At 46.1% G+C, this 26,672-nt stretch overlaps 1 protein-coding gene across 1 annotated transcript; it reads right to left on the bottom strand.

Annotated features, from left to right (window-relative positions):
• Positions 1 to 1,411: 1,411 nt before the first annotated feature.
• Positions 1,412 to 26,672, bottom strand: LOC103801021 (alpha-2-macroglobulin-like protein 1). Its single transcript, XM_009073418.1, has 32 exons — positions 26,614 to 26,672; positions 25,860 to 26,043; positions 24,662 to 24,824; positions 24,245 to 24,297; positions 23,358 to 23,375; positions 22,679 to 22,838; positions 22,000 to 22,084; positions 21,103 to 21,217; positions 20,681 to 20,795; positions 20,161 to 20,270; positions 19,463 to 19,630; positions 18,942 to 19,172; positions 18,468 to 18,531; positions 17,569 to 17,714; positions 16,493 to 16,639; positions 15,964 to 16,080; positions 15,235 to 15,399; positions 14,685 to 14,794; positions 13,211 to 13,436; positions 11,691 to 11,817; positions 11,278 to 11,399; positions 10,867 to 10,921; positions 10,114 to 10,197; positions 9,527 to 9,716; positions 8,502 to 8,566; positions 3,846 to 4,063; positions 3,446 to 3,661; positions 2,832 to 2,950; positions 2,349 to 2,445; positions 1,867 to 1,929; positions 1,545 to 1,647; positions 1,412 to 1,452 (listed from the first exon to the last, which is right to left on the bottom strand). Exons 1-32 carry the CDS (start codon positions 26,670 to 26,672, stop codon positions 1,412 to 1,414), a joined length of 3,936 nt encoding a protein of 1,311 aa, XP_009071666.1.

The following is a 26,672-nucleotide window of genomic DNA, read 5'->3' as shown; positions in this document are numbered from 1 at the left end:
TCTTCCAAATCTTCCACTCCTAAGCCTGCCTTAGCCATCACACTCTCACAGCCAAGCTCTAATGAAGGCCTGTGCAGGACCTGTCTATACAGAGACATATCACTGCCAAGCTAGAAAATCCCTGATCACCAGCACTTTTAAAAAGCAGCAATAGATGTTGAATTCAATAGGTGTTGAATTTTCACATATGCTTTGGTTGTTGAATTGCCTATCCAGTTCCTTGTCATGTGACAAAGACCCTGTTCACTCCCCAGTAGCTCATTGTGGGGGAGGGTTCAACCCCAGGCCACCACCCCTGCCTGACCACTTGTGTTTGAATTGTCCCGTGCAAGATCCAGCTTCACAGGAGGTGTAGAAACTAAAATTACTCCTCTTCTTCTTTCTGTGCTAGGACAGAGATAGTCTGTAAGATTCACAGCAGGGTAGATTTACATCCATGTAAAGTGCAGAATCAGCCAAGACCTTATTGCTCAGCTACATCTGTGTGCAGTAGATGATGTCAATGGAATCAGTCTCCATGCAGGGCTAGGAGTTCTCACCCTAAACTGGTGGTTGAATGACACTGCTGGAGGGGAATCCAGGGCTGGAAGAAATGAATGCCAGTTACACAGTACAGATACAAAGTTTGCTTTTGCTCACTCCCCCCAGGTAATCCTGTCACAGAGTCCAAACACACACCACTGTACCCAGATTTGTGATTTATATTTTAATGTCATTCTTTTTATAAGCAAGAAAATCACTGGATTAAAACAATCAAAATTAATCAGACACCCCAAAGAATTCACTAGATAATGGCTGTCAGGATGAGCAACGTAAGTTGGGCTGGAGTTAGTCCTAAAATCCAGTTCGAGATGTGCCCCAGCATCAATAATCCCAAACCCACTGAGATGTGATTTTCCAGGTGATGCATGCCACATCATATCAGAAGCAATAATGCAGCAGCCCTGCTGTCTTAGGACATCTTGCACTAGAGGGATCACCATGTGCTGAAACAGTGGACAGTAAGGAAGCAGACCAAGTCCCTGGAGAAATGAGAGTAGAAGAGGGAGTAACCCAGAGAACAAATAATATAACCCAGATTATTAACTTTGGGATGCTAACAGCTAGGGAGTTTAGGCTCTCACTAAGAACTCTAAAAGAAAGGGTTTCTCTGATTTGGTCTAGTACCCTTGTTTTACCTCAGCCCCTCCCTGTAAAGAGAGGCTCTCCATACCCAAACAGAATAAGCTGAAACTAGTACCATGAATTCTGTTTAGGGAGTTTGATATATAGATCCAGATGAAGGAAACATGTTGAATCAGAAATACACAGGGCTCCTATGGGACAGAGAGAGGTGGCTGGGGTGCAGAGGAAACATCACAAAACTGCTAAGCCTTAGTATGGGAGACTAAGGAATGGACTTGCACTTACCTCAGATGCATAAGACTTTGTAGTCAGCCAGGGCCTGGTCCTCTGCAACAGAACAGGAGAGATCTAAGTTATCCTTGCACACAGCCAAGTGCAAACACCCAGATAGCCCTTGCACCCCATGGTTCCACACTGACCTGGATGGTAGTAGTCATAGACCCTGACATGGCCTGGCTTCAGGTTGGTCACCCCAACCTCCTGCTCCAGATGCAGGACATATGACTCAGGGTTATGGCTCAGCTGAGAAGGAACAGCAAATGACAGTTCACTTATGAGCTGTTCTTTTTATTCCTTGCCTAAATTTGATCCTACTGGTTAATAATAACAACTCTATGTAGTCAAAGGCAGGGCTTCAAGATGAATCTTGAGTATCCTGCTCTACCAGCCCCAGTCCTGGATCTTCCCACAACTCTTCCACTGCCCTCTACTCCTGCAGCTTCTCCAGTAGCACACACATACCTTGTCCAAGTAGATGGCAACACCCTCTTTTGTTTTCTCTGTTCTTCTCACAGAGTGCCAATGCTGCAGCTAGGACAGGAGAGCAAAAGAAGACATTTAGTTGGGTCTTTTGAGAAGCAAATGTGAGACATCCCAACAAGGTTTGTCTAAGTTTGAGGGGCAGGTTCTCCTTCACTCACTTCCACATTTATTTTGGGGTCTTATCCCTTCAGGCTGATTTCTCTGCAGAGCCACTCAGCTCCTGCAAACCCCAAGGACAGAAACCTAACTGTCAAGGCTATGCTGAGCGAATTGAGCTAGAAGGATCACCATCCTCAGGGGTCAAAGAAAGAGCCAACAGTATGTGTCCAAGTTTGTTCTGTGGCAGAGCTGAAGGGATGGTGAGATTGCCCGAGACAGGCAATACCATCATATGCAACCTTCCCCTCTCCTTGGGCATGGATGTTCCCACTGACACCACATCACCATTCTGATTCCAGGACTCTTACAGACATCCCGGATCCTGGAGTGAGGACAAATCCAGTAGGCAGAGACACCTCCACAATCACCATGTTGGAAATTGATCTCTTCCCAGTGTATCTGAGAGAGAAGATCAAAAAAGAGAGTCTCTCCCAGCTTCCCCTTCCTTCCATCACCATAGTCTGTGTGCAGTACCCCAAGCCAGGCCGCCCAGCCAGGACTGGGCCAAGGCAGTCATTGATCCCTCTCACAGGGGGCAGATGATGGCTGCATTGCTCTGAGCACCCCCAATCTGATGTGACTACTTGCATTCCTCTCTAGCAAGAACCAAAGCCCTCAGAAACATTTCCCCATCCCTAGAGACACTTGTATCTTTCCTTCACAATCTTTCATCTGGCCCTTCTGCTGAAACTGCCTGGTGCCTCCACTGCAGCCAAGAAGCACCCCTCAGCTCTGCAGCCATGCCTGGCTTTCCTTCCCAAGTGAGACTGTATCTTTAGAGTCACCTGACATTGACAGAGACAGTGTGTGTATTGTCCTCAGTGCAATTGACTGGCTCAGTTTTCACTTGCAAGGCAAAGGCTGTGGAGTCTTGTGCAAAGGGTGTGTTGTACCTCAGCACCATCTGCAGAGAGAGACAGAAAGACAGACTAAGACATGTATAATTAGTTCATTACTGTCTATCACACCTATTTTTTTATTGGCTACTCTAATCCTCAGATTGGACCCCAGATAGTCAGTGCATAAACCATGTGCAGTAGGCACACTCATCCCCGTACCCAAAATAAAGGTCACACAGTTTGGAAACCTTCCATGATGCTTCCATGGGATCCTTCTCAACTTTTCAGTTGAGACTGTGAGAGTCAGGCACACAGCAGTGGGACCACTATGCAACATTTTCATCTTCCAGTACTCTGAGAACCCTGGAAGCATCATTGTGCTCACATTTGAACAGGTTCTGTCTCTGACTCCTCCAGCACACAAGTTTATTGCATTGGCAACAGGCTGGGATTAAAGCACAGTTAATGCACACTTCCTTCCAGAGAGACGCAACAAAGAGTTTTGGTTTTGATAAGATGTTGGTAAGAGGATTGTCACAGCAGGGTCTGTGGGAACCTACCCGAGTGAAGACACAACAGCTGCCGTGGGCCTGCACTGAGAACTTGCCCGGGACCTCTGTCAGTGCCGCCTCCTGCACCAACAGCCTGTTCTGGTAGGAGACTTGGAACTTCCTCCCAAAGCCTCCATGGGACCTCACCCTCACTTCTGCAACCCCTTGCGTGCTGTACGTCAGTGCTGCGTACTTAGCCAAGGCCTGCAAGGCAACTACTGTGTCCTGAAAAGGAAAAAACAATTACATTTGCAGCTCTGAGGCTCAAAGATGAACTTCAACTCAGCATCCTGACCACCTTCATATACAAGGGTTGATCTCCTCAAAGCATTTGCACTTGCATATATTGTGCACATATTTTACAGATGTTCTTTCTCAAGCAACGTCCCCTTCCCTGGCCATGAGTTACCTGTGTTGAGGCAAACCCTCCATAGGCATTCTGCTGCCTGGTGAGCCATGCCACGATGCCAGAGGCTGTGGTGAGATCAGCCCCTGTGATATTTGGCTTGGAGAGCAGGGCCAGGAGGATGTAGGCTGTCAATTCCACATCCGCAGACACTGGCTGTGACCAAGGGCTGGTGGTGGGTGTGGGCTTGGATGAGGTCTGACTCCAGTGGATCTGCCTACCTGGGAAAAGAAGGGAGTAGATGACCTTGGGTGATGTCAGGAAAGAAATCCTGCAGCCTAGGAAGCACAGTGGCTTGTGTCTGCGAAGACCATTGCACAAATACCGTTCAGATGGGTCATCACACCACTGGGTCAGCTGAAATCCTATGTATTTGCAATACTCATCACTCCATATTACACACCAAGGTGATATACAAAAACTAATATGCCAATAATTAGCATATGCATTACCTCCCAGCCATCCAACTTCTCCATTGTCCTGTTTGCCAGGACCACTAACTACCTGATACTAGCAAGCTACCCACTAGCCAACCTTGAGGGTCAGGGACTAACAAGAAGTTGGGCAGCTTGCTTACCTCTTTGGCACTTTGAAGTCCTGAATAAAAAATACCACTTCTCTCAGCCCCCAAACTCCACTTGAGGTACCAGAAAAGGGCAAGAGATTTGAAGAAAATCAGCACCCACACTATGGTATTGCCAGCACATACCTTGAGTTCATAGATGGATGTCTAAAAACTCTTTGGTGGAGGATCTAAAGGGTAAAGCTATGATCCTTCCAGGCTGCATGCAACCAGGGACTCAGAAAGGTCACTCGTCCCTTCTTTGATGTTCACCTGGCACTGAAGTTCCCGTACCTGCTCTGATTGCCTTTTGATATAGCATATCAAGTAGCTCTTGGGTGCGTTGAGAGTCCTTAGCCAGAGCAAAGGTGTAGGCCAGCAGGGCCTGGGTGTAAGTGCTGGCAGCTTTGGGAACGGAAGGAGCAATGCAGCCCAGAGCCTTGCGCACCACTGTGCTCTACAGAGAAGAGTTACAAGGGTGTTGGTCACAAACACGTGTGAGACAGGCAAACACTGAGACACAAAGGATTCATTAGCATATGCCAGCACAGAAAGCACCCCTACATTCACCCAGGTGACTCCATGCTTGAGCCTGCCCAGTGCAGCACCAGTGTGCCATCCCTCCAGCCCTTGGTGGAAGCTGCTTGACAGACCACCTCCTCTCTGAGCTGGTCATGGGATTCAGCAGTGCCCTCTCAATGAAATGAACATTGCTGGAGTAACACCACCACGAGTTACTTTCCAAGTCTGAACACTACAAGGGCAAAACCATACTACTGCAAATGCTTACACACAGTCTGCTGATCAAGATGACTGTCTTCTATTCACCTCCACAGTGCCTTACAAGGTCACTGAGATTTCCAGTTTCCCCTGAAACACTAGTACTGCTGTTGGCAGGAAGCAGCAAACCCACTGGTCTCAGCACCATCATATTCCAGCATTCAGCTGTGCTATTCCAAACATGACCCAAAGGCTCACAGTGGTTGCCTGTCCCATATGTCTGAATCCACAGCACTTCATGGTTTCCACTGTTCCAATGGCCTGTTGGTTAAGTACAGTGAGGATCACCAGCATGTGATCCAGTGCTACATGTGACATGCTCCTCAACTGTGTCCCTTCTAGGAAATCATAGAATCATAATATCATAAGGGTTGAAAAAGACCTCTAAGATCATTAAGTCCAATAATTAACCTAACACTGCCAGGTCCACCACTAAGCCACATCTCTAAGCACTGCATCTACACATCTTTTAAGTACCTACAGGGATGATGATTCCACCATTTCCTTGGGCAGCCTGTTCAAGTGCCTGACCACCCTTCCAGTGAAGAATTCTTTTCTCCCCCAAAAATAGGCTGTTTCCTCTTGTCCTGTCACTTGTTATCCGGGAGAAGAGACTGATCCCCACTTTGCTAAAACTTCCTTTTAGGTAGTTGTAGAGAGCAATAAGGTCCCTGTGAGCCTCCTTTTCTCCAGACTAAACACCCAAAGGTCCCTCAGCCCCTCCTCATCAGACTGGTGCTCCAGACCCTTCCCCAGCTCCATTGCCCTTCTCTGGATGCACTCCAGCACCTGAGTGTCTTTTTTGCAGGGAGGGGCCAAAACTGAACACAGTACTCGAGGTACAGCCTCAGCAGCACTGAGTACAAGGGGACGATCACTGCCCTGGTCCTGCTGGCCACACTATTGCTGATACGAGCCAGGATGTCACTGGCCTTCTTGGCCACCTGGGTACACTGCTGGCTCATGTTCAGCTACTGTCAACCAGCACCCCCAGGTCTTTTTCCTCTGGGCAGCTTTCCAGCCATTCTGCCCCAAGCCTGTAGCACTGCATGGGGTTATTGTGACCCAGGGGAAGGACCTGGCACTTGGCCTTATTGAACCTCATACAATTGGCCCCAGCCCATCAGTCCAGCCTGTCCAGATCCCTATGCAGAGTCTTCCTGCTCTCCAGCAGATCAACACTCCTGCCCAACTTGCTGCTGGCTGAAAACTGACTGGAGATGCACTTAATTCCCTTGTCCAGATCATCGATAGAGATATTAAACAGGACTGGCCCCAATACTGAGCCCTGGGAAACACTACCTGTGAGCAGCTGCCAGCTGGCAACACCAGTGTCTGTATCATCTTTGTGCTCTTCAGAATGTGGAGTCGTATTGCTGGATGCAGCCACCAGTTCTCAGAAATAGCTATATAGATAGCTCACAGTATCTACTCATGGAGTTTCAAAGGGTCCCAGGATCCGAATGTTACTTTTTGGTTGCTCTCTCTTATGAAAGCCCAGCAGAAGTACTAAGCTAAGCCCCTGTCATTTCAATAAATCCTACTTTTCTGTTTGCTGCTCTCTTAAATTTAAAAACTGTGAACACCAGAGTAACTTTCCATGCTGTAATTGAATAGAGCTAAGTAGGGATTACAGTGAGTTTGTGAATTTGCTCAGAGGCACATTTATTATTCCTTCAACTCTCCAAGAGACTTAAAATGGAGGTAACAGTACTAATGTTCATACAACTACCAACCTTCAAGTTGATATACCACCTGTGAAGTGCTGACTGTTACCATACATCTTAATACCTTGTCTAGGAACAGTCTGACATGTATTGTCACCCATCTGACTGGTGTCATCTGGTGAAACTAACACAAGAACTGGGATTGTCGCTCTACTGGAAGTGTTTTCACACTCACAATGTTCATTCTGGTGCTGACAATAGCAGTCCTAAGTGCATACTGTACAGAAGCACTTAGCCTCTGTGGATGCAGTCACGTGCCAGCTAAGAAACTGTTCCTCTACAATGCACCATTTGTTTCTGCAGTTAATATAAACAATTTGCTTTGTTCCAAGACATCAATCTCCAGCACAGAGTGGGGATAGAGGACTGTTAGTCTCTGCCTAGAGTTTTTATCCTGAACACCATGCTGCTTTAATATGGGTTCATTCAAGATGGTGGAAAATACCTCTAACCTTTCCCCTGCATTTTAACACCTGATGACTTTCATGAGATTTTTAGGTACACTTGTAAGGGAAAGGATTATCTGCTCTGAACACCCTGAGTGCATTAGCACTTGCAGGACACTCTCAAACTCTTTCTCAGAATTTTCACCTCCAAGTGACTATGTATTCTTTGTAAAAGCATTTATCATCTACCCAAGGACACTCTTCTCATGGGTGCTTTGTGTTTCCCACTTCATCTACCCACAGACCTACTCATCAAGCTCCTTCATTGGGGCTGGGTTGGCTCTTTGAGCCTTGTATTTTCATCTGTTAGTTTTGTGTGTCTTTCATCATTGTGACCACTTTTTCTAAAATCAATGATTTATGCATATATGTCCAATTGAATAACGGTCTGGTTACTTTCACGAATCTGCTGCTGCAACCAAGCATTCCTCACTACACAGACAATCTTCTAAACTAACAGTACTAGTCCTGTCTTCTCTGGTGCATGAGAAATTCCATGAGGTCTCCTACCTTGTGGTAGCCTAGATTTTCTGCCACCACTGCCACCACAGAGTACCAAGTCACCCTCTGTGGATTCATGCTGAACACAGTGGTTTCTACTAGCTCATCATACAAGTTGCTTTGAGGTCATTTGTCTCCCTTTCAGGATTTTACTCATGGATTTGGAGCACAGGCTGCTCTCTTCTCAGTAACTCTTTGCTCTCCTTCCCAAATGACAAAACTGATTCTTAAGACCTACAAAAAATTCTTAGTTAATTTTCTACCAGAATTAAGATTCATGTCCTTTTGCTTCATTCTGTTGCAGAGCACAGTATGTGTCAAATATTGTCATTCAGTTTTGTGAAGAGCCATCTCCACAAAAGCAGCCAAAATCAGATAGTTCACATAATTATGAAAAGATATAATATTTCCAGCCAGGAGGGACTTCAGAAAGTCTCTAATCCAATCTCCTGTTCAATGCAGGGCTAGCTATGAGATCAAATAAGGTTGCTTTTTCCTGGGAAGTGGTAAGTTCTTCTTCGCCCACTCACTTTGCCCATAAGTCTCTCCAAGATGCTCTGTTGTCTGTCCCAGTGATACCATTTTCAGCTCTTTAGGATTCAGATCTTAAGGCAAGAGCATGGCAAAGGATCCAGATATTTACCTCTGGTGTTGCTCCTGCCTCCAAGTATGCAGCAGTGATGTAGGCAGCCAAGGGAACTTCCCCATCTACACCACCCTACAAAAAGCATAAACATCCAAAAAGCTGGGAAAGTTAATATGCAAAGATCTGAAGCTTTTTAGAACAGCTCTCACCTATCCCTGGCTTGCTCCCTTGCACAAAGCAGAACAACACAGGAAAGTGAACTTAAACAATTAACAGTACACTTGTCAAGAACTGCTTTGAGCTGTCCTTCAAAGTGTTCTGGCTCCTACCTTCATGGCCGTGTGGAAAAGTTGGCCCACATTTCTGAAGCAACCATTGGGAAGCTGGTGGAACTCCAGCCAGGTAAGAGCAGCTTGAATGGTCCTGTTGTCCAGAAAAATGTACGGCTTGGCTTGGACAAAGCATTTGACCACAAATGCAGTCAGCCTGATTGGGAAGAAGAGAAAAAAAAGCATGAGAGAGGGAAGAGAAAATCAGAAAGAGATGGAATGCATGAAAGAGCAGGAAGAATGAGTGGAAAGCAAGAATCTAAGCAAAGTTGAGGAAAAAGAAAAAAAAGGGGGAGTTGAAACTGGTGGGTCCCTCTTTACTTGTTTTTGTGCTATACCTAATTTGCTGGTCCAAGGTCAGCTCATCCCAGTTGCATAACCCTGGAGTGCCCTAGCCCATAAAGCTTCTAGAATACTTGGAATCCAACAGGACAGCAAGGATTCAGTGCTGGAAGCAGAAAGCTGCCCATCTCCAGGCTTTTAGAGAGCAAGTAGACAGCAGCAAGAGAGGCTAGGGCTTACCAAGTGTTACCATACTCATCCTTGATACCAAATTCACTGTAGGAGCCATCAGGGTGCTGATATTGCAGTTGTATCTGGTACCCTGGGAAGCAGGATAGGACATTAGTGCTTGGAATGGTATTTGCAATGAAGTCACTGTGAAACGAATGGAGTGGTTGAGTGTTCCTGGTGGAAGGGGAATAGGCATCTGGGACTGTTTGACACAGGGGAAGGCAGAGGAGCAAGATGGGCCTATTGTACTTGCCATTGCGCAGGAATCCTGTTGCCCTCTCCTTGATCTCAGGGGTCAGTTGCCTTGTCTTCTCCAGGTACTGCAGCACATAGACAATGGGGGCAAACAGCACCATGTTCTGCTCCCCACAGCCATGGGGCATCTGCACCAAGTGATCCAGATTCTGCAGTACCATCCCCATGAGGTCACCTAAAACAGAACATAGGCACCCTGACCACCTCCTAGGCAGTAGGCTTCAGGATTCACCTCCTCTTACCTATGACCCATTCCCAGCAGTGCACCAAGCTAGATAGCCCTAGCACAGCAGTGTGGGGGCACGTCTGTCTAGCCAGCTTATCAGTTCGAACGTGCCCTTCATATGGACTGCACACATTCCCATCTTGGCAGGGGAAGCCCATAAACAGAACATTCTCCCTTGCTGAGTGTTTTAGATTGTCAGTAATCAAGAAATGGAGCCAAGCACATGGGAAGAACAAGGCAGGGGAGCCTTAGAAACCTTAAAGGGTAGGGAAGGATTTGGGCTTTCCTAGGGCTAAACTCAGAGATATGGGATTTGCAAAGGTACTATCATAGCTAAATTCCTTACCAGTCACCGAGATGGTGGCTCTGACTGAACCTTCAACCACATTTAAAGGCAACATCAGGGACACGAACTCCTGTGCTGGATTCCCTGACACCAGTCAGACAAGGTGTGAGAAGGACAAAAAGAAAGACATTCTGACGTAAACAACCTTCAAAATCCCCAGAAACTGTTCAAGGCTGTTCTGTAATAACTTCCCATTTTCTCGTCACAAAGGCTGCAAATCACCTCAAAATCCCTGTCCCATTCCACTCTCAACTCTCTACATGCACCTCATAGTGACTTTGCTGCCCTAACAGCCTTCTTCATAAAGAGATGGAGAGGATTTTCTCCTGGAAACCCTCTATGGTCAAAGCCACTTGTTTTCCTCAACAGAAGCTACTCAATCTTGTTTCAGATTTCAGTTGCAGGCATGACTTCTCAATGTACCTCATTCTCTCAAAATCAGCTGATGGCCACATCATACACCATAAAATTCAAAAGAGGAATAGCAATCCTAACCCATGTCCTCTAGCCTCACCACATTCAGTAGTCTGGTTTTATTTTCACAGGTGAAAGAGGCCTCAAGCTGTGACATTAGTGTCAGGGATGTTGATGCTAAAAGATACCCTGGGGAAGCTCTGTCTGGCACCACAATTAGAGTATGCTTCTGTAGCTTCATCTTATGGACAGAGAAAATATTTCAACAAGTGGAAATACCCAGGAGATGTTTAGGCAGGAAGGAGGGTATGAGCAGTGTGAAAGAAGAAAACAATCTACCTTTTTCAGGACACAGGATGGAGCTGTGAGCCTTTTCTACCAATACTCCCTCTGGCTGTTGGAGCACATAAAAGTAGTATTATCGTCAAACATTTTCACTTCAGATTAGAAAACAGCATGCATTTTCAGAGTATCTTAACCTCTGAATGTCTGTGAAACTGATGCTGTAAGATTCAGCAGAGAACTCAGGAACAAGGACACAAAACAGTAAAATTTTCCATGGTATCAAGTGGAGGACACCCCTTTAACTCCTACATCCATCAGTCCTCACAACTGGGCCCAATTCAGGCTCTGAGATGGTAATTACACATTTTGAATAGCAAGGGATAACTCCCAAAATTGACCCACCTAAAATTTGGGAATTGCACAAAGCCCACTTATAGGTCTAGGTAACAGGACAGCTTGACTGACCCGGACTTGAATGAGTTGGGTGATCCTGTCTTTCTGTCCTTGTTTTGGGACAAATGGTGTCTCTTCACCACAGAGCTCTTCAGTAGCCACAGCCTCTGTGCTGAGGGTGATGTTCATGAGCCCTGCAAATAACACACATTTAGATGCATCTAGATGATGCTTCTGAGGAAGCACTTCCCATTACTACAATAGACATCACCTGTTGACAACAAAAATTTTGAATAGAGCCTTACATGGTTCTGTACCTCCTAGCACAGACTTGTGAGTAATCATGACCTTAGGATGAATGCAAACAAATACTCCCTGGGTAACAGAACAAACAGCTCCTCATTCTATGTCAGCTCTTAAAAAACATCCCCACCTTGGTCCAATCCCTTCCCCATTCCACCACCCCACATCACTGGTCTTCTCACCCAGTTTCTCAGCTGTGACACTCCACTGAAAGGTCTTGGCTTCACGAGCACACAGGCAGCTGCTGTAGACACAGTCTTTGCATGGCTTCAGCTGGAAGTTTGCAAACTCCTCCAGGGTCACTTGGATCTGAAGGAGCAGCAGGGATAGCAGGTGGTAATAAATAAACATCACAAACACAAAAAGAAAGCCTACAAAGACTGGAAGCACGGACAGCCTGAGAGGAATACAGATTGTTCAAGCAGTCAGGGATCAGGTTAGGAAAGCTAAAGCCCTGATAGAATTAAACCTGGCTAGGGATGTCGAGGGAAACAAGAAAAGCTTTTATATGCATGTTGGTGATACAAAGAAAACTAGAGAAAATATGTCCCCTTTCCAGAAGGAAACAGGAGGCCTGGTTACCCAGGACATGGAGAAGGCTGAGGTATTAAACAACTTCTTTGCCTCAGTCTTCATCAGCAAGCATTCCAGCCACTCTGCCCTAGTCACAGAAGGCAAAAGCAGGGACTGGGAGAATGAAGAACCATCTGCTGTAGGAGAAGATCAAACTCAAAACCATCTAAGGAACCTGAAGGTGCACAAGTCAATGGGATACATCTGCAGGGTCTGGGGGAACTGGTGGAGGAAGTGTCTATGCCACTATCATATTTGAGAAGTCATGGTGATCCGGTGAAGCTCCTACTGAATGAGAAAGAAGAAACATAACCCCCCTTTTTAAAAAGGAAAATAAGGGGCTTTGACAGGTCTGAGAGGTGAGCTTGTGGGAACCTCATGAAGTTAAACAATGCCAAGTGCAAGGTCCTACACCTGGGTCAGAGCAATCCCAAGCACAAATGCAGGCTGGGTGGAGAATACATTGAAAGCAGCCCTGAGGAGAAGCACTTGGGGTATTGGTAGACGAAAAGCTTGACATGAGCCAGCAATGTGCACTGGCAGCCCAGAAAATCAACAATGTCCTGGGCTGCATCAGAAGACGTGACCAGCAGGTCAAGGGAAGTGATTCTCCCCTGCTACTCTGCTCTTGTGAGACCCCATCTGGAGTGCTGCATGCAACTCTGGGGCCCCCAGCATAAGAAGGATGTGGACCTATTGGAGCAAGTCCAAAGGTGGCTGCAAAGATGCTCAGAGGGCTGGAGCACCTCTGCCATGAAGACAGTCTAAGAGTTTTGGGGCTGTTCAGCCTGCAAAAGAGAAGGATCTGTGGAGACCTTAGAGCCCCTTCCAGTACCTAAAGGGGCTACAAGAGCTGAAGAGGGACTTTTTACAAGGACATGGAGTGACAGGGCAAAGTGATAGCAAGGAAATGGATATGCCCCATCCATAGAAGTGTTCAAGACTAGGTTGGACAGGTCTTCGAGCAACCTGGGCTAGTGAAAGTTGTGCCTACCTGTGGCAGGAGCATTGGAATGAGATGATCTTTAAGGTCCCATCCACCCCAAATCATACTGTGATTCTATGATTACAGGTCATCAATTTCAGCCATCTCCCACTTTCTTTGCAGAGCCTATTAGGGCTCACCTACCTTCATGCATTGCTGCAGGTTGTTAAAGACTGTGGCCTTCAAGTTGAAGGTCTCACCCTGGATTACAGAAGATGGCAGTGGGAGCTCCACAAGAAAGGGTTTGAAAACAAGCAGACTGGAGGTTGGAGCAAGTCCAATGCCATTAGGTCCTGCGCAGAACATTTCTGCTTTCCATTCTGCGATGGTGTCAGGCACAGTGACAGTGACGTTCTTGTTCCCACTGGGACTGAGAAGAAGTAGACAGCAACAGAAGCATTTAAATAAATGTTGCTGTGTGCAGCACCAGGTGAACTGGGCTGTGTCATTCTCTCCAGTGCACCCCATCCCCTAACCTCAGTCCAACCCCTGACCCCTACTGAACTTGCAGCCCTTGTAGGGTTACAAGTTCCTGTAGAAGTAAGGACCTCTGCCTCAGATGCTTAGCAGAACACTTTGGTCAATAAGTTACATGGCTGCAAGATGCCATCAATCACACTCAGACAGCACTTGCCCTTTGCACATCTAAAACTGGTTAACAGATGTCAGCAATTTTATTCTTCTTGGCTTAGAGAGGGAGAACCAAACACCAGAAGAGCAACAGGACCAACATCAGTAGAGCTTAGCACAAGAAACAGATCCAGCCATTCACTGTCCTGTGAGACACTGACAGCTTAAAGCCAAAAATGAAGACAGGACAGAGACTTGCCCTATGCCCACATCACAACTTTTGAGAGGAGCAGACTGTTCTGCAGCTGCTAACACAGCAGAAATAAAAATAGCCCTAGCTAAAGCTAATAATTTGAATCCAGTAACTAGAGTCAAAACATTCACTTCTGCCATGCGCATACAGGAAGGCAAACACACACACAACATAGAGATCTTTCAGTGGCTCAGGTCAGGTTAGACTAGGGGGTGAAAAGATGGATGTAGCTGGAAGGACAGCGGAGGTGGGAGAGGGCAGATGTGGGGGCACGTGGCCTGAGCATACTCCAGTCTCCAGACAGCACACAAGAAAATCTTGAAGTCTGAGATGAAAAATCTCCAAAATCTCGCTCGGTAGACCCTGTGTACTCACTGAGCCTTTCTTACAGGACACAACTCCCAGTCCTGTAAAGGACTTTTATGGACATCAGCTTCCCCTGCTTACGAAGATACATCCTGTGAGCACAGTTTGGGAAATGCCAGCCCACAGGGCAATCACAAGCAGAGTGTAGGCAGTAAGCCAAACTGACTTGCTGCACAACACCTGCTTTTCTGTCTTCCCATGGCAGCCACCTCCCATGGATGGACAGCACTGTATGACTGTCTAGTAGAGGAAAATGCATTCAATACAGACATCAGCTCCAATAAGAAATGACCTGACAGGTATAAGCCCCATGACTTATGTCCTTAGACGTCTTGAACAGCTGCCTGTGATCTAAATTCAGTTGCATCTGCTGCTAGTCCCAGCCACACTAAGTCATGCAAACTAGACTCCACTGTTCAGTTTACTCACCCCACAGAATACAAATCCCATAGCCAGGCCTGGGGGAAATGCTTGTATACTTTCTCTTCAGCTGAAGAAACAGGTGGAAACATAACGGGCCGATAGGTTGATGTCAGATGCTCTGCAGGAAACAACAAAGACCTAGTCACCCCAGGGTCCTCAGGCCCTGGTTAAGAGCAGAGGAGCTCCAGCCCAGCTCAGGCTGCAGCTAATCCAGTCAGCTCTTAGGAAGCATGGCATTGGAACAGAAGGTGCTGTCCCAAATTTTAAAATCTCTTGCCTCATTTCAAACGACAGAGGTACTTCGGGCTTTACTAGCATGTGCAGGCCCCATGGGAGAGGCAGTCATTCCCTCACCTTGGAGATAAGATCTGGGAGCCAGACAGCCTACTAACACTTCAGAAGCTGTGAGCCTCAGGCAGCTGCACACTAGCACAACAGGTTTAGGGCCAGGGAGTGCTCTTTCTCCTCCATTTGCGATCACTACAAGTACTGCCTGTAGAGTGAAACCCAGGACTGCTTTCACCCAAAAGATTAAGAATCTCATGTAGGAAGAAACAATAGGCAAATGCTTACTGTTATATTCTTTATGGGGCTGTGCAAACATCAACATGGGCCTGGAAATTAATGTTCCTGTTTCCCGCAGCACAGTTGTCAATGAAGTGGTTGGGCACACTCTGGGTTTCCTGATATTGGTGTTGGACATAATTTTCAACCCCATTTCCTGTAGGAAAAAAAACAACCTGAATCACCATAAGTTTGTCCTTTTCTCTCTGCCCTCTACCCTATGCCTTCTTGTCCCCTCACACAGTGGGGACCTGACTGTCCTCTGGCTTGGCAAAGTATTATCTTGCTTCATTTTAAGAGGGAATAATTCAGATCCTCAGAAATGGACAAACAAGGTCTTCTGAGCTAATTCATCTATCCCAAGTCAGTCAAATTTCTTCCTTTTCAAACACATGGTCATTTAGGTACTATGCTTTCTCAGCCTGCAGAGTGCAATTGCTCATGCTATGGAGATTAAACAAACTATGTGAAATCCAATTAAAGTAATCAATAATCCTTGACATCCTGAGTCACACAACCCAAGTGTGGTAACCACACCACAACTTTTCCTTGGTCAGCATTTCAAGCCACTTATTCAAATAACAAGTGAGTTACAAGGGCCTAAACCGCACTTGTTCCCTGTACTGTCTGCAATGGCATCCCTAGGATATTGATAAAGTCAGAGGGCCACACTTCCCTCAGTTCATGAATTATCTCAACCCACCAAATCAACCATTTTTACCCTGAATGCTGTAAAAACATCAGGCTCATCAGAATTTGGGAACCCACATGAACGATCATCTTCAGACACTTGGCGAGGGTACCTGGAGTTATGAACAGATGGGAACAACCCATAGATCTGAGAAAGCAAGAAAAAGTGGGGAAAAAATCAGCACAAATAGAACCTGGCATTCCCTTCCTGTCATACATCCAAGGCCTGTTTGAATTGCTTCTGGCTACTGTATATAAACATGTGCCAGAAAGCCCAGGCTTGCTGTCAGTCTTCCCTGGCTCTCCTCTGATAGAGCCAGCAGAACCCACTGAAATGAACACAAGACAGAACAATAGAAGCTGTTTTACCACTGGTACACTGAGTGATGGGCAACCCCTTTCCTATTCTCTAATCCCTACTCATGTCACACCAAGAGTGCTGCTGATCCCTCTGGGCAGTGCTTTAAGTTTCCTGGGAGATAACTGCACAGATGCAATGGCCTTCCTCCCTCTTTATGTCAGCAGAAGGGAAGGGAAGAAGTCAGAACAGGCTCACTCACCAAGTGGCTGCTGAGCTCTTTTCCTGACTTCAAAAGGACATTCTGATCCACAGCCCAGACAGCACACATGGACCCAGGATCTGCCAGCAGGCGGAGACCAACCTGTGAACCAGGAAGGGTCTCAGGTGTTGAGAAGCTCAGCTCCACCTGGATGGGAAGAATGCAGGCAATATCTGAATGACATTTCTGCTTCTGGCCACCCTATCACTTCCTGAGCAGGGAAATGACCTACATGAAGAGAGTTTCCAAGGACTTGCCTTGTACAGAAACCCAAGGAAGCTTCTAAGGGCCCCCAGAATCACAGGAAAGATGGCAGAGGGGGAACCATCAGTGTGCATATGGAGACATTCCTGTGTCAGAACACAGAGCTCTCTTCTTTACCCAGCAAACCAACTAGCCATGATCACACACCTCATGCAGCTGTCTTTCTGCTCCTTTTGGAGACTCAGATAACAAACAAGCCTAGTCCTTATCTCCAGGCTCTTTGTGGGGTTGGTCTCAGTTTCCTGAAGCTCTTTCTACTCTTCTTGAATCTGACTTTCTGTGGCAGATAAACAGCCGTGGAGCTGTGGAGCAGGGATAATGCTAGTCCTCAGAAGTTCATCTTTGGAGTGCAAGACACAGGCAGAAAGCGGATTCACAATGACCACAGACACTCAGCTTTTTCTGGATGGCCACTAAAATCCACTTCTTCCCTTGTCCACTTTCAGCTGTCATCCTAGCACCACATACTAACAGTTCTACATATCTGCTGCTGCAGTGGAGCAGCCTCGAGCTCTCCTGGGAACCACACTAATGACCTGTGCTGGACTATGATCCTACTGGGTTGCAGTTACTATATATGCCTATGGAGATAGACAGCAATTCTCTGCCTTTCCCAAACATTGCAGCAACCCCCACAATTCTCAGCACACACTTGCTCCATACATCACAGCACACTTCATTCCCAAACTGCATTTCATGCAACAGCATCCCACACAGTATTGGCCACACACAGCTACACAGTCTCTCCTTTCATTGCAGCAAACACATAACACTCTCACACATTTAGTCATAGCCTCAGACAAAAATCCTACCTTATTTCTGAAACACATAGAGACACTGAAGATGGCAGAATCAGCAATGATTTTTCCATTAGGGAAGATAACATAAACCACAAGTCTTGGAGCTGGGGCATAGATTGAGCTGAAGGTCAGAGGGATGGAGAAGAAGCCTTCTAGCACTAGATGGAGAAGAGAGGGAATAAGAGAAAGTGGATTTGATAATGAAAATAGACTCTGATCAGCTTTTGCCATTCTGCATGGGCCTGTTCAAATCCTTTCCTCAAGCCTTTCATGGTCAAAGAGATTTCTGGAGAACACTGAAGAATCAGCACATCTCTGGATCTAGTATTCAAGACCAGTATAAGACTCTTGCTGGTTCTGTTCATAGCCTCAAGCACATGAAACAGTACTTTGGAATTCAAGCTTGGCTCCACAAAGAGTAAAATCGTCAGTATGTTTCAAAGCCTCCCATCACCAAACATCTCCCATCCCGACACCAACTAAGAGGTGACCTTTGTCCCAAAGCATCTATAATTCAGGTTTTAAAAAATGAGAGCTGGAGAAATAGGCAACAGTGAGTCAACACCCATCAAAATTATAAGCTGTGGCATCCTAACTACTCAGATTATTTGTAGACACAATTGCTATGGAGGATAAGTCTATAGTTTCATGTTGCTTGCAGAAGCAGCAAAAGGAGACTTTAAAATGAAGAGAACAAAAGATGAGCCTGTGGGCTGAGAAATGCTGAGTATTCTTCTCTTGGTACAAAGCAGGAGGGTAAAGGAAACATGAAAACCGGAAAGGCCCACTGCTGTAATGCAATAGGTGAGTGGTGAGCCACCTCTGCATTGCTTAAGCCACATATCCAAATAAGACTGGATGCCACAAACCACTGAGTGCTTGCTAGACATGAAAGTGGGGAGCGCACTTACTTCTTGGCAGCCCAACCCAAACAGTCTTCTGGCCCGCATGGACTATCCCTCTTTTCCCTGTGACCTAGGGAAGAATACAGAAAGACAAGGGAATACCAGTCACACAGTCTTTGAGATCACTATGCAGATCAAAGTAACCCTGAAATTGGACATTAAAAGGGAGTGGGGGGAAGGATATTAGCTTTATTCATTCTCAACTACTAGGGAGAGTTCAGGGGATCAAGAGACTTGGGAGAGGACAGGTAAGGACAATACCTGCCCTGCACCTGTGCAGAGCCTAAAGAAAGGTTCTGCCTTCATTGCTATTACTGTGGTCTCAGAACTGAAACTGGGATCCAGCCCCATGATGACTGGATGAGCTACCTGTCCTGGGCAGAGCCAAATCTAAATCTATCAAATATCAGGCTTGAATCTTTCAGAGACACTGATCTTGTGCCTTCAGCTGTCACTCATAGCAGTTCCCCAGAAACTCACAAAGTAGGAGAAAATGACACGCTTGGGCCCGTGTTCTAGATCTTCCTCGTAAATTCTGAAATCCACCTGGACAGCCTGGATTTTACCACAGGGAATTGTTTCTGGCACACGGACAATAGAGAGAAAACTCCTGCTGGTGCTGTAGAATGGACGTATGAAATAAGAGGCTCGCTGGTAATTCAAATCAACTGTCCCAGGCTCTCTATCTAAATCTTGACGCAGGACACTTGCCTGGTGAGACAAAAAACATCCAAACCAGTTAATTTCTCTAGTTAAGCGTGTCAGCAGCAAATCACCATAGCAATACCAAAACACAGGTCTCTGTGTGGAGAGCTCATGAGGAAAGTAACTGGGACCTGGAGAATAAGCTCACAGAGGGAGTCAAGATCCAGAACACGCTGAGGTGTTTCAGATTTGAATTACTGTCCTTCAGGAAAGAACAAAGAAGAGATCCGTGGGGTAGTAAATAGGTCTGACACCCACACGCACACCTGCCACAAGACAGATCTTTCCTCACTTACCTCCAGGGAGGCTGAGGTGCTGTTCCAAGCAGTTGTGTTCAGGCTAAATGAAGCTGTCCCAGAGTCCCCAGTCATGTACTTATGCTTAAATTGCTGCTCACCGCAGCTTACTGCAAGGAGGACTTCTTTGTGTTTCAGTGCCTTGCCTTGGTAGTCGATGACTTTAATCTGAGAACATCGTGGTGAGGAAGAGAAGTACAGAAGAATCTAATCAGCAGAAAATCTCCTGCTTCTCCAAGTGAAAAGCAGCATTTTCAAAGACAGCAAGATCATCCTTTCAGTCACTACTAAGGTTATCAATGCTGCTACTGGTCATGTCATTTTATCACTTGCACTACCATGTTCAGTTATAGAATCACTGAATGGGTAAGTTTGGAAGGGACCACAGTGGGTCATCTGGTCCAACCTCCAGTGCACTCCTTCACAGCAGAAGGCTTCTTGGCTGCCAAAATTCCAAATGTTTGGGTTTTCACTCCACATATGGATACCCATATGTGCTGCTACTCATGGCATATTTGGCAAATGGCATTATTGAGCGTTATTCTCACATCTGACAATTCAAGAGTTCTGTCTCCAGGAGTCATTCGTGCCCTCCCAAGGCCCTGGCTGGAGGCAAGGTTAGAAAAGGCACTAGGTAACAATCACCATGAAAGCATTGCGCATGCTCTCCCCTTCAAAGGACTGTAACTGGGTCTTACCTTTCCCCTGTACACCTCTCCATTGTGATAGTAAGAATTCACATCATCAAACAAGGCCATCCCACCAATCCTGGAGATCAGTAGTTTGTGGGAAGCATTGACATGTATCTCTGAAGGAAAGCAATGCGACAGAAACATAAGAGAGGGAGCAAGAAAGCCAAGCACTCCTCAGCAATTTCCCTGCAAAGTGATGCACTGGTAATACTGATGGACATGTTCAGCTGCAAACACATTTCATATCATGATGGTGATATGCCCATGACACTGAGTATCTAGTCTTCCTCCCAGTTAACTTCTCGCCCTTAGAGAGCTTCACCACCCGAGACCACAGGCACTCAGAGTGTGTGCCATGCCATCAGCAGCTGCTGGTACCTCCTGTATCTGTGAGGTTAGATAGTAGGCCCCAACCGGCTCAGAAAGCTCAGAGCTCCTGCTAGCCTGCAAGTCACCAGTGCTTTTAGTAAGACTGGTGCACCTCCACATGCCTCTTCCCAAACACCAGAAATGTTTCTAGAGTTACCTGTGGCATCCTCCACCAGCGAGGCCTCAGCAACTATGCTGTCCTGATAGTACCGAAAGTCTCGACTGAAGGAGGACAGTCTCACATTTGTGAAGAAGCAACCTGCCTTGTCTGTCTGAAAAAGTACAGAGAGATGAAACAAGGTCTGAACAAAGGCACTTATGTTAGAAGTTATCCAAATGGTGCAGAAACAGCAGTGCAAAACTCTCAGGAAGCTTGCCTTTTGGCATAGCAGTGCACATGAGGCAAGCCCAGTCACAGTCATCAGGCACAGTAATTGAGAAGCAGCACCAGTAGACCACTGGCCAAGCAGACAAAACAATGGGGCAACATCACTGTTACTTCAGCTGAAGCCTCCAGCACCCTTGCCTTACTATCACAAATGTCTTTGAATATGGCTCAGCTCTTCCTAAGCATCTCACCTGGTTGCTGAATTTGTGACAGAGGTTGGGTTTTGAAGCACTGGGCAGGAATGGGGCTATCTTCTGACAAAGGCTCACATGAACCATCCCCTGGACACTTTTTCCATGCAGGTATCTGTTTGAGGGAGTAGGGAAAAGAAGAGACAGTCATACACAGTGGGAGAACACAGGGCTTGCTTTGCATAGCCACAGAGACCACTTACTCACATATATTCACAATATAGCACAAGAGTGGCAGCCATATAGCAGGCCCAGGAGCCCTGGCTCAGTAAACCAGGGTCAGGCTAGGGCACTGCAGTGGTGGAAGATCAAGGGCTCTGTGAAATAATTAGTGCCAAACTAATCTATTCTGGGAAACCAGAGTTTTGTACGGGCTGGCTCAGCAAACAGCTCTGCACTCTACATCATCATCACCTGCAATAACCCCATGATATGCTGAAGGCATGCATCATCTTATGAGCAGAAACATGGGTGATTAAGAAAGTACCTTTCATTAAGAAAGCACCTTTACAGGTGCCTCTCTCTGGTTTCCACTAGAGCATAACCTGGAAAAGTTTCCCTTCATTTCCCACGAGTTTGTTCTGCAGGCAGATGAACACCAAATATCTGCCACATTCTGTCCCACAATGGCTGCTTGTCAAAGGGTAGGTTGTTCCAGCAGGTTCTGTGTGTTGAGACTTGTGGAGTGTTTTTAGAAAAGGGGCATTAGAGTACCAGAATGATAGTTATAGGAATGTTTTGTATTGCATGAGGATGCAAATAGCTGCCATGGAAGATTCAGGCCTCCTGCAACTGAAGTTAATAAATTTCCCCTGAGCTCCTCATGGTTACCTAGCTATCTTGTGCTCATCAGACCAGAAATTAACACAGGGTCATCCCTCCAATCAGAATCCTCACCTGCCACATATGCGGAGCGGGAAGGTTGTATCTAGTGCGTAAATCTGATTTGGTGCCTCAAAGATCACTTCAAATTTTGGCAACACTGGAAGGAAAAACAGAGAACTGTAGGAAGCTCAGGCCACAGACAGTCTTACCAGAGAATTAACACAATGACAGACTGTGGAGGAATAAAAGACAGGAAATAGAGAAGGAAGGTGATGACAAGGGGAAAGGGAATATTTCCCTTGTGTCTCTAACACATTTATGTGTAGGCTCTGGTTGATTGCTCCTTCCCAACCTAAAACCAAAGATGTCCATGTTTCTGCACTTATGGAAGCTATTTGCACTGAAAAAAGACTAGCCTACCAACACAGTTGATTAGGGGATGAAAGGGAGATGGCGCTGACTTCATACACTGGAAAAACCCACCCTAAGTTACCTTGTTTTGTCTGATGCAGAAATCTGCAGGAATCGGCTGTGTCAAGAGTCTGGGACCACACATAACATTCCTCCCACACACTGACCCAAGGTCCCAAAGTGGTGTCTCTCCTGAGCCTCAGCTCAGACTCTTTTCTGTGACATACAGTACTTTTCCCATTTGCTCCCAGTATGGTTATCAAGGAATAAACACCCAGCTTCCTGGATCAAGAGTGCAAGGTCCTCTCTGCAGCTCAGACAAATCCTCACATGCTCATACCATGCTCCTTAACAGAGAAGCTGCCATATGCTTTCACACTGGTTACGTTGATGATGTATGTTCCCAGCAGAGGCTCATCACTTAGCTGGAACGACAGGTCGGCGATGCCACCTTGAGGGACCACATTCAGCCACTGCTCTATCCGGTTGTTCTTAGGGTCCTACACCCACAAGAAAGGAAGAAACAGTTGTTCCAGCATCTCACTGATCCACATCCCATAGAAATCAAGCTTTGGGATTTCAGTGCTGCAGACTACCAGGTTCTATAGCTTAGAAATGAGGTTTGGTATAGACTAATCAGGAAATTGTGAAGACACTATAATGTTCGGGTTCTGCTCCCAGTGTGAGAGTCTCCTTCTACACTTATCTAATACTGACCTTAAGGAAAGATCCTTCACAGTCCTAATTTTTTTCATAAAGGTCTAAGTTACCTGTCTGTACTCTTACAAGTCTAGAACAACTAAGACTTCTACTGGAGTAACTGGGAGCATAACCTCAAATAAGTGCATAAAAAAGAAGCTGGAAGGAGTATGTTAGTTTAAGAATCTAACATCTAACAATAAAAAAGGTCTGCTATTCCACTCAGAGGTCTGTAAAATCTACCACAAACTGAGTATCAATAGCACAGTGGAACAGCTGCCATCACCATTACTCAAACACTAGATTTCAGCATCACTCACCTGGAGAAACAGGGAAATCTGGGGAGGAAAAAAGCAAAATCATTAGAAAAGATGACACATGCCAGTATCACACACGAGGTATTTCAGATGTAGAGCCCTCTCTGAAAGACGTGCAACTAGTGATTTGGAAACTTAGAGCGCTGACAACAATATGAAGTAAAACAAATGCCACCAAAAAGGAAAAATATCAGGTGGGTTCATTACAGTAAGATCAGAAGAAAGGGAAAGGAAAAACCAATCTGGAGGTCACCCAGCACTTGCTAACAACTTCCTGGCAGAAAATTCAGAAAACTCACTACCCAAACAGACCTAGCTCTTGCTCAGGGGGTTACAAAGGTACAGGATCAGATAGTTTGGAAGGAACCTCTGGAGGTCATCTAGTCCAACACCCTGCTGAAGCACATTTTCTTGAGCAGATTGCTCATAGCTTTCTTCAACTGTGTTTTGAACATCTCCAAGGATGAAAATGCCTTCTCTGGACACCTGTTTCAATATCATTGAAATGAAAAAGTCTGTTCTAATATCTAGTCAGTATTTCCCACATTCCAACTTGTAGGAGCCAGATTAAGAGCATCCCTCCCCACCACACATCCAGAAAAACCTGACCTCACTCCCCACATGACACCATCACATCAGGAATCAGCATGTCCCACACTTGCACTTGCATGACCCTTCTACCAAGATGAGCAAGAAACATACATCTCTGCCATCTTCCTGAGTTACCAACTTTAACTTGAGCTCCTATTCTCCTCTGGACACTCATCAAGCCAGGCTCAGGGATGAATATGGAAAAATTGGAGCTTTGGCAGATGAATGGAGTGAAAAGGAAGTGGGATCCACACATGGAACAAGGCAGCTTTTCCCACAGTCCCCCAGGACTGGCTTACCGAATCGTTGAGTGCAATGAATTCCTCATCCAGAGTCACAATGCGAAATTTCACTGAAGGCAAGGAAATCAGGGAATATATTTATCAGATCTCAGCCCTTCCCTACAGACTGTTTCCCCAGCTCCATCTGTTTTCCCAGCTCCTGTCTCCATTCTATGCTCATTTGTGGTACCATCTGACACAAACATTCCCACATGCAAGATACCATGGACATGGTTATCATTACCTACTGTCTCCTGCAACTTTACAGTCATCACAAGCTGGACATTACAGACCCTGAAGACATCACTCAGCACAGGACATTGTATCAAAGCCTTCTGCTAGGGCTATCCATGAATTTCAGGGAATCACAGGCCTTCCATATGGTGTAACCAGCAGAGAGCCTAGGACCCACAGTTCCTCTCATTTGCATCTCACCTGTCTGCCCTGGTTGATAGATGGGCTTGTCTGTTTGGATGATGGTGCCACTCCTAGTCTTGCAGATCAGAACCTTTTTCTTCTCCTCAATATTGACCCCTTTTCCTGTGATGGTCAGTTTGACAGTGGCGATCTCCTCTGTGCCATCAGCTGGAGGTGCAACCTATACAGTCAGAGAGGAGAGCACACAGACCCCAGGTAATCTTCAGGGGGCCCTGAGCAAGAACTGAGAGAAAAGTTGAAGAACTAACTAGTTCCCCTTCAGCCATCCCAGGACATTCCCTCCAACCTCTGGATTCAGATTACATCCAAATCTCACTCAGTCCTACATGACAGCAGGAAGGTCTGCATGTCATGGAATCTATCCTTTTTCCCACTAGTTAAGGAATTTTGCCTCTGGTGATAAGCAGAGGTGCCTGATACCTCTCAGTCTTCAGACTTGCTCAGAAAGATGGGCAGATGCCAAAAAGGTGGGAGATGGTAGCAGAGAATCAAAACAGAGAGAGTGAGCTGTAGCATAGCCTCAAGTATTAGGCCTTCAGAACTACCCAGCATATACTAGTAAGAAATCCAGAGAAGAAAACACAACCAGAGGGTCTTCCTGGCTCCAGCAGATGACAGTCCCAGCAGCCTCAGCACAGTATATACAGTATAACAGAAGTGACACTGTTTAGGCATGTCTTCCTTAACCTAGATCTTTGCTAAATTCTCACCAACAATAAAAAAGTTTTAAGATGCTGTTTAAAAACAAGCACATCCATTTCCATCCAGGTGATCTTCAGTAGCTCCCAAGAGCTGAGCTGCTACATGACTTCTGGTACTACAGAATCTGCAGTATGTCATGCAAACCACCATTTTTCTCAAGCTTTAGCTGTGGACCTGCACAAGTCCTTCAGAGAAGAGCTAAAGCTGCTAATGGAAGAGAAGAAAAAAGGTGGATTCTTACGTATCCAGAGCTGTGGCTGATTCTAACAAATGTAAATTCAATTTTAAAATTTGATTCAGGAAGGAATTTCAGTGCTAACAGATACACTGCTGGGCTACACACATCTAGGCACCACTCACTCTGCTTCCTAGCAGGCTCACTCCAAGACAAGGTAAACCCTATCCATGTCATCCCTGATTAGGCAGTAACACAAGCAATCTCATGAAAGGAAAATCAGTGACTAGGGAAAATCATTTGCCTAGGATGGCTCACCCAGAACTTTGTGCACAGGAAAGTCTTCTTCTTCTGGGTGGTTTCTTGCATTAAGAGCTCATGTCCTGCAGAGCGCTCCAAGACCAGATTCACTTGAATCTTTGCTTCATGGCAGGTGACATGGAGGCACGCAATTTGTGTGGAGGGGTAGTGGAGAGCTGCAGGGATCACCACCAGGTAATGCCTGGGGCAGGGGAAGACAACAGAGGCAGCATCAGTTTGAGGGCTCAAGAGATGCAAAAAAGTTTCCCTGTTGTGGCCCACTACTGCAGAATTCCTCAGCAGTGTGCCATAGCTTGAGTCATTCAAAAGCAACAGTGAACCCAGAAAAGCAATTGCTTCACTGAAACTTGAGAAACAGTTTATGCTTGATTAGCTTAAGTATAGCCCTATAATCTTTTCCAAACCCCTTACTCCAGTCATCTCCTGAGCTCCCCAAAAACATCCCATTCAGTCTTCAGAAGTGGCCTCATAACTGCAGTCTAGACACCAATGGTTTGATCTGGCATAGCAACTACAGAAGCTAACATCCCTGGGCCTAAGGTCTGGCTTGGAAGCAGCCCGAACAGCTGGCTTGTATTTTAACTTGCAGGAGTCAATCTAATGCATGGGAAGCAAGGTAAACATCTCAGCTACCCTTTGTGGTGATAGGATACAGCAGGAAGCCCGAGACCTGATGGCATGGAATATGATTCATCTACCTAGACTGATGCCTTCATGAAAGAGACTGAAACAGGAGTTCAGCATCACTCACAGTTGGTGAAAAGCAGCTGCAGCATGGAACAGAAGGCTCAGGAGGATGGCTATCCTCAT

Source organism: Acanthisitta chloris, unplaced genomic scaffold (genome assembly GCF_000695815.1).
Source record: "Acanthisitta chloris isolate BGI_N310 unplaced genomic scaffold, ASM69581v1 scaffold5314, whole genome shotgun sequence".
NCBI lineage: Eukaryota > Metazoa > Chordata > Aves > Passeriformes > Acanthisittidae > Acanthisitta > Acanthisitta chloris.
The sequence above is the reverse complement of the archived record's forward strand: the minus strand, read 5'-3'. Positions and strand labels throughout refer to the sequence as shown.

Bases quoted from the DNA above. Each gene is read 5' to 3' on its own strand.
- LOC103801021 (XM_009073418.1), bottom strand. From the start codon at position 26,672: ATGAGGATAGCCATCCTCCTGAGCCTTCTGTTCCATGCTGCAGCTGCT. The intron at 20,796-21,102 runs GTGAGATGCTTA...GTACTTTTTCAG, and splicing joins GTCACAAATTCAGCAACCAG to ACAGACAAGGCAGGTTGCTT. The intron at 18,532-18,941 runs GTGAGTTTCTGG...ATTCTTCCCTAG, and splicing joins GTGTCATTTTCTCCTACTTT to GTCACAGGGAAAAGAGGGAT.